Genomic DNA, 15,037 nt, shown 5'->3' with positions numbered 1-15,037 from the left:
AACTTTGTGGGCCTATGGACCTGTTCCTGTCTGCTACGATTCTTTGTTATATTATAATTAATTTAACATTGGTCTGTGAGAAATCACGAGGTTCTGTTCATGAGCGAGTGTGCTGATCTTTCAATTTTCAGCTGAATAAATAAAGCCAGCATGGATTTATAAAGCTTAGCCCATACTATATTTAGATGTGGCAGAATTTAGTTAATGGTATATACAAATCAATCACCTGGAGTTTAATAGAGTCACTGTCCCTGATTCCTTAGTTCCCTTAAGGAATAGGTGACGTTTTGGGTCGGGACCCTTCTTGAATTATTGAAGTTTGACAAACAAGTTAATGCTGTGGTAAAAGCTAGCTTCCAGCTTCGCACGATAGCTAAAATCAAACCATTCCTCCAATTCGACCACCTTGAAAAGATCATCCACGCATTTATCTCCTCATGCCTTGATTACTGCAACTCCCTATACACTGGCATCAGCCAATCATCCCTGTCCCGCCTGCAATTGGTCCAAAACGCCGCAGCATGACTTCTGACGGGTACCCGCAAAAGGGACCACATCACCCCGATTCTGGCCTCTCTCCACTGGCTCCCAGTACGGTACAGAATCAATTTCAAGCTCCTATATGTATACAAAGCCCTTAACGGGCTTGCCCCCACCTATGTCAAAAATCTGCTAACCCACCATTCTACCTCCAGGTCCCTCAGGTCGGCCGACTTGGGGCTACTGACTATTCCGCGTTCCAGGTTTAAGCTCAGGGGCGGCCGCGCTTTTGCGGTTGCAGCACCTAGACTGTGGAACAGCATCCCTCTTCCCATCAGAACTGCCACCTCCATCGACTCCTTTAAGTCTAGACTGAAAACCTATTTCTACTTACAAGCGTTTCTTGAGGTCCTCTGAGGGAGCGCTGTATTTATGTATGTATTGTTAGATCTATGTACCATTGTATGTAGCACGTTAGTACCTGCACTGATGTAAATCACTTTGGTCAACGAGAGTTTTTAAATGTGCTATAGAAATAAAATTGACTTGACTTGCCTTCTTCAGACCCGAAAAGTCACCTATTCCTTTTCTCCAGAGTTGCTGTCTGACTCGCTGAATTACCTCAGCTTTTTGTGTCTATCTTTGGTTTCAACCAGCATTTGCAGTTCCTTCCCACACATCCTTAGTTCCCTTGGTCCTTTCCCCTCCCCCGGGCACTTTACTCTGCATTTGTAGGAGAAGCAATAACTGTCCCTACACCACCTCCCCTGTCTCCATTCAGCGACTAAACACTTCCAGATGAAATAATGCACAGACCTCCAACCTCATCTAATGCTTTCAGTGCTCTTGATGTGGTCTCTTCTACATCAGGGAGTCTGAGTGTAGTCTAGGTAACTGGTTTGCTGAACACCTGCACTCTGTCTGCCAGGGCCATTTTAATTACCCTTGCCCCCCCCCCCCCCCCCCTCCATACTGATCTGTCCTTGGCCACCTCCACTGCCAGAGTGAGGCCAAATGAAAAACTAGTATCTCATGCTTCACTTGGGTAGCTGACAAACCAAAGTCTTGACAGTCGAATTTTCCAATTTCAGGTAAACTACTCCCTCTTCTCATCCACCAAACTCTTATCTCCTCCCCCCCCCCCGCATCCCCACCTTCCAGCACTGCTTTCTTTTCACTCCACTTACCCCATCATCCTTTCCTCCCCCACCATCTACTCATCATCCACCCAATTTTACTTCCCCACCTCTCCTCCCCACCCATTTACACCCCACTTTCATATCAGATTCTACATTTTGCATAATTCAGTCTGCTCCATGTCACCTCCAACCTTGAATACTATCGCCTTCCTCTCTCTCTCCCACCTGAAGTGCCAAACGGCCTCTGGATCCACCTTTTACTCTGCAGCTCTTGCCCCTTTCCTTCCCCTGACCTCTTTCTACCAGCTATCTCCCATCACTCTGAAGAAGGGGCCTGACCCAAAATGTCACCTGCCCATTTCATTCCACAGATGCCTCTTAATATGGTTTTTGAAAGGACAAGTTAGACAAGTAAATTTGGATGGTTGGTTAACAGAATTGGTGAAGTCTGGTTCAGCAGAGACTGACACCTATATAGATTCTGCTTTATGGGAAATGTACAAAGAGAATGAAAGGATAAAGACAGGTTTGAAAATAAATTTGCATGGTATATCAAAATGAATACATTTCCAATTTTTTTGGAAGGATATAGTGTAAACAAGACACAGAAAATTGCTGTGATATAAATAGACATTTGTGACAAAGGATGAGACCACTCAGTCGAAGATGCACATCTTGACATATATTACTTTGAAATTGCGCTAGTAAAGAATGCCATCCTTTTTGGGTTAGATGTTTTGAGGTGGGGGAGAATTTTTCAGATGTCCTAATGTCAAATTCTCTCAGTTTAGCAACTCTTCCTGTAATTTGAGGAATTGACTATAATCTCAAATTTTACAGAATGAAACCAGGAAGTTGTATTAGAGTTATTCTAACTGCAATCCTTTGAGTAATTGTTGATCTCTGGGTCAAAACATCCTGCTGAACAGATAAAGCTAGTTAGAATTTGAAGACAAATTGTGCTAAAAAAAAACAATTTAAACTTTTTTTTGTAGTGTGGCTGTTCAAAAATGTTCCAGATCTGGAACCAGAGCAGTGAACTGGGAAATATTTATGGATATTATTTCTGGAAGGCGTTTGTTAAAGCTCATTACTTGAATCTTGCCTAAATTTGCTCAGTGAATTGACACCAAATTATTTACCCGGTTAAGAAATTGGAATAGTGGGACTGGGTTTTAAAATTGGGTGGATGTGACAAGGAGTGCATTACTGACATCTGAATAAAGTTAACCTTTGGCGGCAACAACTTTGCTCTGCTTTTGGAAGACTGAGATGTAAAATATGGGAACAATGAGGAATCCGCCTAAAGACCAAGCTAAAGGTATATAATGCTGTTGTTTATGCCTGCGAGATCAGGACAATGTACAGCAGATATGTCAGACAGCTTACCCACTTCTACTTCAGATTCAGATTCAATCTTTATTGTCATTGTGCAGTGTACAGTACAGAGACAACGAAGTACTTGCCCTCTCTGCGCAGAATACTTCATCAAATTCCAAGACACACAGCTGAAAGAATCAAATTAGATAGGTAGGACATGTCAGAAGAATATGTCTATATCAAAGTCTCTACGAATAGACACAATGCTGGAGTAACTCGTGTTAGTGTTTTCTTGAGTGGAACATTTTCTTCTTATGGAGTGCTACAGCGCTAGATTTTGGGGAGCTTGGCGAGGTTGAAACACCTTGTGATATTGGTGTCTGATTCTTCACTAACTTGTATGATGATAGGGACCTAACGTTATTGTTCCCGAAAACATGAACTTTTCCTTCCTCGTTATGGCACAAATAAATACAGTGATTATTGCAGAACCAAGTGAGTTCTGGTTACAGTAATTCCTTATTATGTAGAGTATTTGCTTTGCTAATTGAATAGCAAATACCTTTTTTTTTCCTGTGTTTTTTTGGGACTTCTTTGTACTCTGCCTAAAATGACTTTCTCAACAGGTGTTAGGAGATGGCTTCTGAGGATATTTCTCAGTTGGCGGACTCTCTTGCGAAGACTCAAGTGGGTGGAGTAGAGCTGAGTTTTAAAGGCCGTGCCCTAAAGCTTGACACAGCCGGGGCTGGTAAGTGAAATGGAAAAATATCCTTTGAGGCATGAAGCAAAATGTGGCTAAATATCAGAATATGAAGTATATATGGATGCAAGTTAATGGCTGAGTGTGTAAGTACATAATGTACTGTAGTACAAAGCCATATAAATTATGGAGGTCATGGGTTAAACTTCCCTATTTGAGCTGCAACCATAATTGCCCGGTGTTTGCACATTCTAAGGAAAGCTAATTGAAATATAATCCATTCCTGTTCAATGCTGTAGCATTTGACTTGTACCTAGAAAAAATAGTCAGCACTGTAGTGCTGCACAGTGGCGCAGCAGTAGATTTGCTGCCTTGCAGCGTTTTCAGCGCCAGAAACCCAGGTTTGATCGGGTGCTGTCAGTACGTCCTTCCCGTGACTTTCTCCGAGATCTTCATACAGGTTGCAGGTAAAGACGTACAGGTTTGTAGGTTAATTGGCTTGGTATAAGTAAATTGGCCCTAATGTGTGTCGGATAATGTTAATGTGAGGGAGGTCGCTGGTCGGTGCGGACTTGGTTGGCTGAAGGGCCTGTTTCCGCGCTATTTCTAAACTAAACTACTTAAAGGTGGTATTTGTTAGATGAATGGCACTATTGGAACTGCACCTTAGCATTCACCACTGATTGCAGGAAGGGGAAAACTATGGAGGGGACTATGGCTTGAACTAGTGTGAAAGTAATTAATTGTAATAAATAAAAAAATGATCACGTTTTCTCGCTGTCATCTAGTCTGTGGTCAATCATATGTGGTCTGTGGTCATATCCTCTGACTCCACTATCTTCAAGAGCCCTATCTAGCTCTCTCTTGAAAGTATCCAGAGAACCGACCTCCACCGCCCTCTGAGGCAGAGACTCACAACTCTCCGTGTGAAAAAGTGTTTCCTCATCTGTTCTAAATGGCTTACCCCTTATTCTTAAAGTGTGGCCCCTGATTCAAGTCTTTTAATATCCTTGTAAATCTTCTCTGCACTCTTTCCAGCTCAACGTCATCTTTTCTATAATATGGTGACCAAAATGCATTACTCCGAATGAGAAACAGTTTCCTGTTCAGATGTCAGACCCTTTGTTAAAACATGCATTTTAAAATATTTCTCGTGGAAGTATTTTGCTATTCCATATAGTGATTCTTTCAATCAGCTTGCAACAGAGATCATATGCATGCTGTGAACAGTAATTTATGGAGAAATATCAATAAATTTAACCTTTTGATATTTTGTTGCCTTTCATTGTTTCTTTAACCTCTGCTTTGCTCATGCATTTTTTTTCAGCGACTGAGATTATTGAAGAGATTGAGAAATTCGATAATCTACAAGCGCTCTGCTTAGAAGGCAATACAATTGGCGTGGAAGCCGCTAAGGCCATTGCTAAAAGCCTTGCTGATAAAAAGGAATTGCAGGTATGGATGTTACATTTATGGCTTCATCCTACTTTTCAGTACCAAAGGTCAATCTAATAAGCAAGTCTATTAAACCAAGCCATAACCATATCTTCGCACGGTACCTAGTTATGTCGCACTAGTTAAAGGCCAAACAAAATTGCGTTTCCTGGCTTTTATGCCTAACCCCTCTCGCTTCTGATGTATGCTATAGGCTGCCTTTCCCAATTTATCTAGGTGTGTTGCCACTTCCAAAGAAGTATGGACTTGTACCCCAATATCCCTCTGTACATCAATGCTCCTAAGGGTTCTGCCATATACTGTATACTCTCCTCTTGCATTAGACCTCCCAGGATCCTAACAGTTGTCTGGATTAAATTCCATCTGTAATTTCTCTGTACATATTACCAACTATTCTATATTCTGCTGAATATTTTGACAACCCTCACATCTCTGCCAATTGTTGTATTGTCTGCAAACTTACTAATCAGCCCATCGACACGCACACACAATTTTCTGGTTTCTTTTTTTAATGACCTCTTCACCAGATATTTTACTCTCAAAAGATTTCCAAAATAAATACAATTGTCACAGTGCTAGCAAAATATACCAATAATTTGCAGGCAAACAAGTTGTCCATCAATGACAGTGGCTGAGGGGTGCATTCTGTGTCTTTCTAACTCCTAGTGCCCCCTTTTTTCCTAATTCTTATGTTGTCTTTTTTGCTAATTACATCATCTCTGTGATGATTACATTGATCACATCAGGTGGATGGCAGGACTTAATTAAATCGGTGGGGGCCTTGTGTTTCTCTATTGTTCATCAGTCCTTACTACGTGATGGTTCTATTCCTCATGGGTCAGAAATTTTTCTCTTGACTGAAGAAAACTTATTGATCAGAACGTTGATCAGCTTCAGCTGCTATGCTAAAACCTTTTGTGGTTTTAGAGCTCGGGGAGTGAATTTGTATCACACCTCATTGCAAAAGGCTAGTCTAATATGATGTACTGTAGATAAATGGGGCATGGCCGCATTTGAACTCTCGACAAATCATTAATCCTTCTTGTTTAAACAATGCCTCATTTTAATCGATTGTACACTTGTTTTCAAAGTCTCCACAGCCCTGTCTGCCCCATCCCAAATCTCGTTATGCTGAAACTACCGAATTCTAGATTGAGGCTGGATTTAATCACGTGGCCTTTGGTATCCTCTCCATTCATGTTCCTATCTTTCTTTCTTCCTGTATCAACACCTTATCAACTGTCCCTCTAACCAAGATTTTGTCTTCTGTTCTAGTATTGTTTGTCTCCTGACAAGGATTGATTTTATTTGACATTCCATTGTGTTAAAGGTTCTTCTTGAGTTTCTTTTTCTCTTCCTCCATATCCCAATTTCAGAAGAATATTCCCTTCATTTAGCTGACCAGCTATTTTGTAACTGCTCAGCAAGCTTCAGTGATAGGACATTAATTTCTCTGAGTTAACTGTGGATGTAAACCTGTAGATGATATGTGCATGTGCATGGTTGACCAGCTGCGCCGCCACTTCGCTACCTTCGGCTCCCCGGCTAGCCTGCAGTCGGACAACGGCTGCCAGTTCGCGAGCGCCGAGTTCCGAGCTTTCGCGTCCAGCTGGAACTTCCGCCACTACACCAGCTGCCCTGAGTACCCGCAGAGCAACGGTCTTGCCGAGCGCGTCGTCCGCAGTGCAAAGGACTTGCTGGAACATTGTCGTTTGTCTCGTTCCGATTTTTACCTTGCCCTCCTTAACCTTCGCAACATCTCCCGCGAGCCTGCCATGGGCTCCCCTGCTCAGTGGCTCGTGTCTTGCACCACCAGGCCCCCGATCCCGGTGGCCCAGCGCTCCCTCATGCCCTCCGTCCTCAAACCCGCTGTTGTCCAGGAACGCATTGCCCTTAAGCACGAGGTCCAGAAGCGCTCCCATGATAAGTCCTGCCGCCCCCTTCCGCGCCTCTTCCCCGGTCAAGTCGTCCGCATGCAGTCCCCCTCCGGTCACTCCAGGCTCGCCACCGTCGTTGGTTCCGCGGGCTCGCCTAGGTCCTATCTGGTTGATCACGCGGGTACAGTCTACCGCCGGTCCCGCCAACACCTGCGGCTCGTCAACGAGCCTCCGCCACCGCCCGCGGACCCCTTTGCTCCTCCGCTGCAGTCTCCTGCTCCAGCCGCCGCTCATCGCATGCCTCGGTCTCTGCCTTCTCAGCTCTATCAGTCCTCTCCTCCTCCAGCTCAGCCCCCCTCGCCTGCCCGCCGCTGCGCCCGCGTCCCCTCCTTCTTCTCTGTCTCCTCCCAGCTCCCCTGTTCCGGTTCGGCCACCTGCACCTGCACCTGCTCCACTTTTTCCTGCAGGGAGGGAGGATGGCGAGATGCGAACCCGGTCGGGACGTGTTGTCAAGCCGCCTGTCCGTTATGGCGACTTCGCGTAATCGTGTATAGCGAATGAGACGTGGTCGCCCTGTCACTACCTTGTTGCTTTTGTTTCTAAGGGGAAGGATGTAGATGATATATGCATGTACCTTTAATATAGTTACCTCACCACTACTAACCACTCCCCATATCACAAGTATAATTACAACCTCCCCACCCACTGTTCTCTCTCTAGTTCCCGTGACAGACCATGTACAGCTAGTGCTCATTGTAATGTTACAGTATGTTACAGTATGAATAAACGAAGTAAAGTTACAGTGTGTTGATGACACTTCTTTACAAAACCCCACTGAGTATTTGAACATTACATTCAGAGGTGATTCTGTTATTTCTGCTGTTGAGGATGCAATTGTTATCAGCGATGTTTCTTGAATAAGGCAGTAAGTCTTTTCAGAATTGGAAGATATTATTTCTGGTGATCTCTTCTTCTCTGACCCAAAAGATTAGGTACAAGTTACAGTAAAATTTGTCATCAAAGCATTGTGGGGTGTGGACTGGAGGGCGAGTCGGTGCAATCAACAACTAACGATCACTTGTACAGTTTACCATAATTCCCTTTTAATTTAACTTTAGCATAAGCGAGCAGTTGTATATTGACTGTCCTCCGTGGTCATAGCATTCTTGTTCAGAGCTTTCTTATAAAATAGTTCATGCTGGTGTCTAAATTCTTTGTATATATCTTATAGATTTACTTATAGATTAACTTCCAAGCTTAAAATAATCCTTGATAATAATCCTGCAATATCGTATAATTTTGAAGCCGCAGCTGGCAAAATTACTTTACTGAAACTAATGTTCAATTTTAATTTCAGTAAATAAAATTTTGATGGTAACCATTTGGTAAATTATCTAATCACACTTCCTACCCTTCCCTTCTCTCAGAAATGCCTCTGGAGTGATATGTTCACAGGACGCCTACGGACTGAAATTCCACCCGCTTTGGTAAGAATAACTTCTCTGAAATCCACGTTATTAAGGTCAATGATCATTTGTGGACAGAAGCTGATGGGGTTTAAGATTGTGGGACAGTGGGAAGCACATCTAGATTGGGAGTGAACGCATGCTATTAAATGGTTACACTTTTTTTCATTTCTTTAACTCATTGGCTAATTCTGCAGAGATCCTAATCCTAATAAGCTTGTTTACACCCTTGAAGTTTGGATTGCTGAGTTTCTTCAGTCGAAAGTGTTTTTCATCAAAATAACAACTGTTTTGTATTCTGGGTTGAAATATTTATAGTGTTCCTGGCAATAATGGTACATCTTCTCACAATGTGTTTTGTATCTGTATGGGAGACACACATACTGTAGATGCTAGAATCTGGAGCAGTAAACAATACTGGAGGAACTTAGCAGGCTGAGTATCATCCATGGAGGAAAACGGACAGTTGACATTATGGGTCAGGACAAGGTCCCAACCTGAAATGTTAACTGTCCCTTTATCTCCACAGATGCTGCACAACCTACTGAGTATCCCTATAGTCGTTTTTTTTAGTGCATTCTTTGAAACTCTGCACTGGTAGTGCAAAACATGAAGATCATCTTTACCCCCCACCCCTCTCAGTTTCTTATTTTCTACTCTTCATCTTTGTACTCTATTTTCTGTCTACTATTGCTTTGCCATTCCTGACCATTACTTGATACACAACATAGGTCAATTAAGGACATTGACATATTTTATCTAGTTCCCCCTTGTTTCTTAACCTTTTGATTCTATTCGAGTATGTATTTCCATAGACAAATTAAAGAAGCTCAAATATCAATATTATATTGAGTATGTTGTTATCAATACCCAAGTCTGGCAGGTTGGACGGTGTGATTTTTGTTCTCATGGGGGTGAGTGGAGGGGAAAGGGGAGGTGGAACAAACAAACAAACAAACTGAGTCCTATCACAAATGGGCAACTGGATATATACTGGAACATTTTAACTTAAAATATATATTTTTTGTATTAATTCTCTAAAGATATCCCTGGGCAACGCAGTAATGAGTGCGGGAGCCCAGCTGACACAGCTGGACTTAAGTGACAATGCATTTGGGCCTGATGGAGTCCGGAGCATTGAAACCTTGCTGAAGAGCAAAGCGTGTTACACATTACAGGAGCTACGACTGAATAACTGTGGCATGGGAATCGGTGGTGGCCAGGTATTTACTAGAGGTTTTCATGACATTCAAATTATTCAACTAGTTTCTGTCCAAATTGATCTGAGCATTTATTAATGTTTGAGCCCAGATGACGTTGACAGACTACTAAGTTGTGAAGCTGTCCTTGTTTAAAGCTCCAAGTTTCCACTTTCTAACAGGAGTTGCTATACAACTTGCACATCCAGAACTCGAGTAGCTTTTTAATTTTTACTCTGATTCCCAGTTAGATTTCCACAATAGGGTATGTTATAGCACCTAAATATTAATCTTGATGCACACAGTGGGCTGTGCTATATATTCACTTTTTTTTTGTTGACTAACATTAATGAGTTAAATAATGAACAGTTGATTCAGATATTATAACATGAAAGAATACTTCCAGATGTTATAAATGAAAGCACTGGCTAACATTTTTAAAGTTTGGATTGAAATTGTTGATGTGAAATGGAGAGCAATCAAGCATTCCACCTTCTTTCTTGGAGAAATTGGAAAGTCAACCTATACCTGCCCCACGGTTAACAGTACTGTGACATTGACCTAGTATACATCATTTATATTTGTAAAAAAAAAATCTAGACTAATGATATTCCTTATCTTCAAGCAGAAAGTGCAAGTATATATTAATGCTCTAAATTGTACATAGCAGCTAATCTTCTGAGCGTAAAAGTGACCCTAGTGACAAATCAAGATTAGTTGTGGTTCATTAGTTATCAGAGATGGAATGAGCTGTCACTTGGACTTGATTGGATTAATTAGAGTAGATCGTCATGGATTATAAAGACAAATCATGACTAACAAATTAGATTTTTGTCTTTGGGATGAATACTTTTTTTTTGCCATGGTTCAAAAGAGGTTTGATAATGTCACAAAATAGGTTCATCACCAAGGTTAATGCCTGTGAAATAAAAAAGGCTAATAAATTGCTAAATAAAAGGAATCAAAGTAGTACTGACATTTTTTTTAGACTGGGGGCTGTGGATAATGGATTCCCCAAGCTTTGTTTAAAATATATTAATGTGTTCACAGGGCTCAATTCTCACAACTTGATGTGAAATACCTCCATCCCTTTCACTGTAAAATGCACGTACAAGTGTGAAGAAGTCACGATAAACCTTTATAATACATTGGTTCAGCTCAAATTATGTGCCCAGTTCTAGGTGTTGCGCTTCGCAAATAATCTGGAGATGATGCAAAGGAAATCTACCAAAATAATTGATTTAAATTTCTGCCATGGTCCGCGGGGCATTTAGTTGTGAGGATAAAATGGAGAAATTGGGCTTATTCCTGATAGGATTTTGAGGGGATTTAATCGAGCTATTTTAAATCCATGCAGGATATAGACAAGTATACAGCGAAAAAGTTGCCATTGGTGGAAGAGTCAAGAACTAGAGGGTAAAGAATAAAGGTGATTAGCAAAAGAATCAAAACTATCATGAGGGACATTGTTTTTTGCACAACAAGAGGTTACAGCCTTGACTGCACTGTTAGTGCAGTAGTGAAGGCAGATTCAATTGTAATGTTAAAAGAAGAGCTAGATAAATATCTGAAAGGATAGAATTTGCAAGAGTATGGTGAGAGGATAGTAGAGTGGATTGCTAGTATGGACATGGCAGGGAAAATGGTCTCCTTGTGTGGTGTTACAACTCTGTTAAACAAACTGAGTACATTCAAATGGCTTACTCTCTGACATATTTCTGCAATGCTCTGGATCGTTGACCTATTCTATCTGTCTATTGTCTGGTTGCAAAGCTATTGCCAGGACTAGCAAATTATGGCTGGGGAGCATTGAATTGTTTCCTTTATAACATAGTGGACTCAGTGCAGACGATTGATACCCAAGCACATCAAACCCACCACTCTCAACGACTGGCGACCCATAGCACTGACACCCATCATCAGCAAATGCTTTGAGAAGCTAGTAAAGGACATAATGTACAGTTTTGGTCTCCAAATCTGAGGAAAAACATTCTTGCCTTAGAGGGAGTACAGAGAAGGTTCACCAGACTGATTCCTGGGATGTCAGGACTTTCATATGAAGAAAGACTGGATAGACTCGGCTTGTACTCGCTAGAATTTAGAAGATTGAGGGGGGATCTTATAGAAACTTACAAAATTCTTAGGGGGTTGGACAGGCTAGATGCAAGAAGATTGTTCCCGATGTTGGGGAAGTCCAGGACAAGGGGTCACAGTTTAAGGATAAAAGGGAAACCCTTTAGGACCGAGATGAGAAAAACATTTTTCACATAGAGAGTGGTGAGTCTCTGGAACACTCTGCCACAGAAGGTAGTTGAGGCCAGTTCATTGGCTATATTTAAGAGGGAGTTAGATGTGGCCCTTGTGGCTAAAGGGATCAGGGGGTATGGAGAGAAGGCAGGTACAGGATACTGCGTTGGATGATTAGCCATGATCATATTGAATGGCGGTGCAGGCTCGAAGGGCCGAATGGCCTACTCCTGCACCTATTTTCTATGTTTCTATAATCTCCTCACTACCCAACAACCTGGACCCCTGCTAATTTGCCTACCGTCCCAACAGATCAACAAATTTACCCTTCAAAGGTCAAAAAACGCAAATAGTTTTCACATAGCTAATAAAAAATATCAGCAGAAAAACAGGTGGGGGGGGGGGGGGGGATTATCTACCCAGATAATTGTTAGGGGGTTGCATCTCACTTTCTAAAATGATGCTGGAGCCATAAATCCTCACCCAATTTAAACAATACTCGGATATGTGCTTGAAAGTCAAGACCTGCAGCACAAATCTTGGAGATGAAATTAAGTTGGAGTGCTCGTTTTTAGCTGCAACAGATAAAATGGACTAGATCGTCTCCAATGTTATAGTTTTTCTGTGATTCCACTGTGGTATTTTCTGATATTTATCAAAATTGGTTTTCTGTTTCTGCAGATTCTTGCAGCGGCACTCAGTGAGTGTCGCAGAAATTCAAGTGCATTGGGAAAGCCAATGGCACTGAAAGTTTTCATTGCTGGGAGAAATCGTCTGGAGAATGAAGGTGCCATCGCACTGGCTGGTGCTTTTAAGGTACAGAATTTTAATAATGTGCGCTTGTCTGCTTCTTCATCGGGAGTAATGGCAGTGTTGTGGAGCATTGTAGTATTCTTCCTGTCCATTCATTAGGTATTGATCTATGTTTTCAAGATTTATCAGCGAAAGAGAAGTCCATTCAAGCCTAGTGTATTGCCTTAGTGCCCTAATATCTATGGTGAAAACTATGGTGCTAATGGTTTTAGTTTCTCCAGTGTTATCAAGGAAACACTTTTTCTCACAGAGAGTGGCGAGTCTGTGGAATTCTCTGCCTCGGAGGGCAGTGGAGGCGGGTTCTCTGGATGCTTTCAAGAGAGAGCTAGATAGGGCTCTTAAAATAGCGGAGTCTGGGGAGAAGGCAGGAACGGGGTACTGATTGGGGATGATCAGCCATGATCACATTGAATGGCGGTGCTGGCTCGAAGGGCCGAATGGCCTACTCCTGCACCTATTGTCTATTGTCTATCAAGAGTCTCGTGAACATAATCTAAATCAGCACTAATGCATGAAACTATTGAGCTTCATGTTGCACTGGTTCTTTCACGTTAGCCAATTGCTGATCCTACAATGTCATGAACTTCAGTTATGCTCGGCAATTTGTGATGGCACTTTATCAAACAACGCCGCATTACATACAGGCACTAACTTAATCAACCTATTTAACTCAATTTAAATTTCTGGCTGGATTAGTTTTGACAGAAAATATGAATTGGCTGCCATTCATTTATTTGTTTTATCAAAATGCAAATTCGTCGTTTATTAAAATCACCTAAGGTTTTCCCCCATCAGTTAGGCTGGCTGACTAAGTTCCTTTCTCTCTACTGTTTAGAAAAATACATTTAAGACTATGAGATTGCAGATGATAATTTGAAAGTCTTTGTGGTCTCCACCTTTGCTTTGCTCAGCAATTTCCCCCTTGAAAACGGACAATTACTTAAAGTAGACAAAAATGCTGGAAAAACTCAGCGGGTGCAGCAGCGTCTATGGAGCGAAGGAAATAGACAACGTTTCGGCCCGAAACGTTGCCTATTTCCTTCGCTCCATAGATGCTGCTGCACCCGCTGAGTTTCTCCAGCACTTTTGTCTACCTTCGATTTTCCAGCATCTGTAGTGCCTTCTTAAATTACTTAAAGTGCTGTTCAGAAATTATGTAAAATAATTTCTTCAGTGTCTTCAAATATAATCTCTTTACATCTAGGCAATGGCTTTTCTAGGGGAATAACAACAGAATTGGCCACTGTTTGGTTTTGCTTTATTTTTTATAGATCACGCTTATAGATTATCCAAATAAATTTTGTTTAGTCCATAGGAACCCTGGAGGAGGTGCACATGACACAGAATGGAATAAACCACCAAGGCATTACAGCATTAGCGAAGGCCTTTACTGAAAACCCAAACCTGAGGGTTATAAATCTTAATGACAACACCTTCGCTGAAGAAGGAGCTATTGCTATGGCTGAGGTAAGAGGCTGAGGCAGCAGTATTTTTTATTTTACCCTTTGCCACAATGTTAGAAACATTACACATTTGCCAATACTAGCAGCCATTTCACATTAAATCTTAGTTAGTACTTCCATGACGATTGCTGTTTAAATATTTTTTTCTCTCATGTTTTTAGACACTGAAGACTCTACAAAACATTGAAGTTCTAAATTTCGGAGATTGCCTGGTGCGATCAAAAGGAGCTATAGCCATTGCTGAAGCTGTAAAACATGGCTTAAAGAAACTAAAGGTTTGCTTTTTAAAACTTTGGAAGATTTTTTTTTCATTTTCTCCTTCTCCTCAACCTGCCCAAATCCAAATGGAGCGGAATCAATCAATGCCAACTGCTCCAGTGCTGCCTTTTAGTGGGAATCTCTGAAATCACCTTCAAACCTAGTTGTGCAACCCCGCTCTTTCTCTTAAAACTTTTCCCTTTTACGTGTTTGCCAACCTGTTGTCCACTGACATCTGTTTGGAGAAGTTAATTGGAGTACAAGCATAAATTAAATGTAAGTTGTTGTAATTAATGTTGAGAATTGGTGCAATAATTTAATAGAAAGGAGAGAGCAATCTTAAATTTAAAAAAAAAATTGGTGTGTTGTATTATTGATTCTTGTAGAAGCTCGGGATGATTCTGTTAAATAGTTGGTAGTTCTTTGAATTAAATGAATTAATATATGATTTATAATAATTGTGATGGTGCAGACTTGCTGCAATAATTTATCAATCTTGATTTGTAATATTAGTGCTTGGGCAAAGTGAATGTTGTACATTCCTCCCTCTCAACATCATTAACATTGTTAATAGTTGGCCCTCCATGGGGATATGTTAAATTGGTGAATTGCATCCCTCT

At 41.4% G+C, this 15,037-nt stretch overlaps 1 protein-coding gene across 2 annotated transcripts in view; it reads left to right on the top strand.

Moving 5' to 3' along the window:
• Window positions 1–15,037, top strand: part of rangap1 (Ran GTPase activating protein 1) — a 29,559-nt gene that overhangs the window by 1,514 nt on the left and 13,008 nt on the right. For both annotated transcript variants that reach the window (XM_033013497.1, XM_033013498.1), the window contains exons 2-8: window positions 3,566–3,687; window positions 4,967–5,094; window positions 8,399–8,458; window positions 9,481–9,660; window positions 12,565–12,699; window positions 14,005–14,163; window positions 14,321–14,434. In XM_033013497.1, coding sequence (XP_032869388.1) covers window positions 3,576–3,687; window positions 4,967–5,094; window positions 8,399–8,458; window positions 9,481–9,660; window positions 12,565–12,699; window positions 14,005–14,163; window positions 14,321–14,434 — 888 coding nt within the window. In that variant the 5' untranslated portion in view covers window positions 3,566–3,575. The remainder of the gene's footprint in view (window positions 1–3,565; window positions 3,688–4,966; window positions 5,095–8,398; window positions 8,459–9,480; window positions 9,661–12,564; window positions 12,700–14,004; window positions 14,164–14,320; window positions 14,435–15,037) is intronic.

The sequence above is a fragment of the Amblyraja radiata genome, chromosome 38 (assembly GCF_010909765.2).
Source record: "Amblyraja radiata isolate CabotCenter1 chromosome 38, sAmbRad1.1.pri, whole genome shotgun sequence".
NCBI lineage: Eukaryota > Metazoa > Chordata > Chondrichthyes > Rajiformes > Rajidae > Amblyraja > Amblyraja radiata.
The sequence above is the reverse complement of the archived record's forward strand: the minus strand, read 5'-3'. Positions and strand labels throughout refer to the sequence as shown.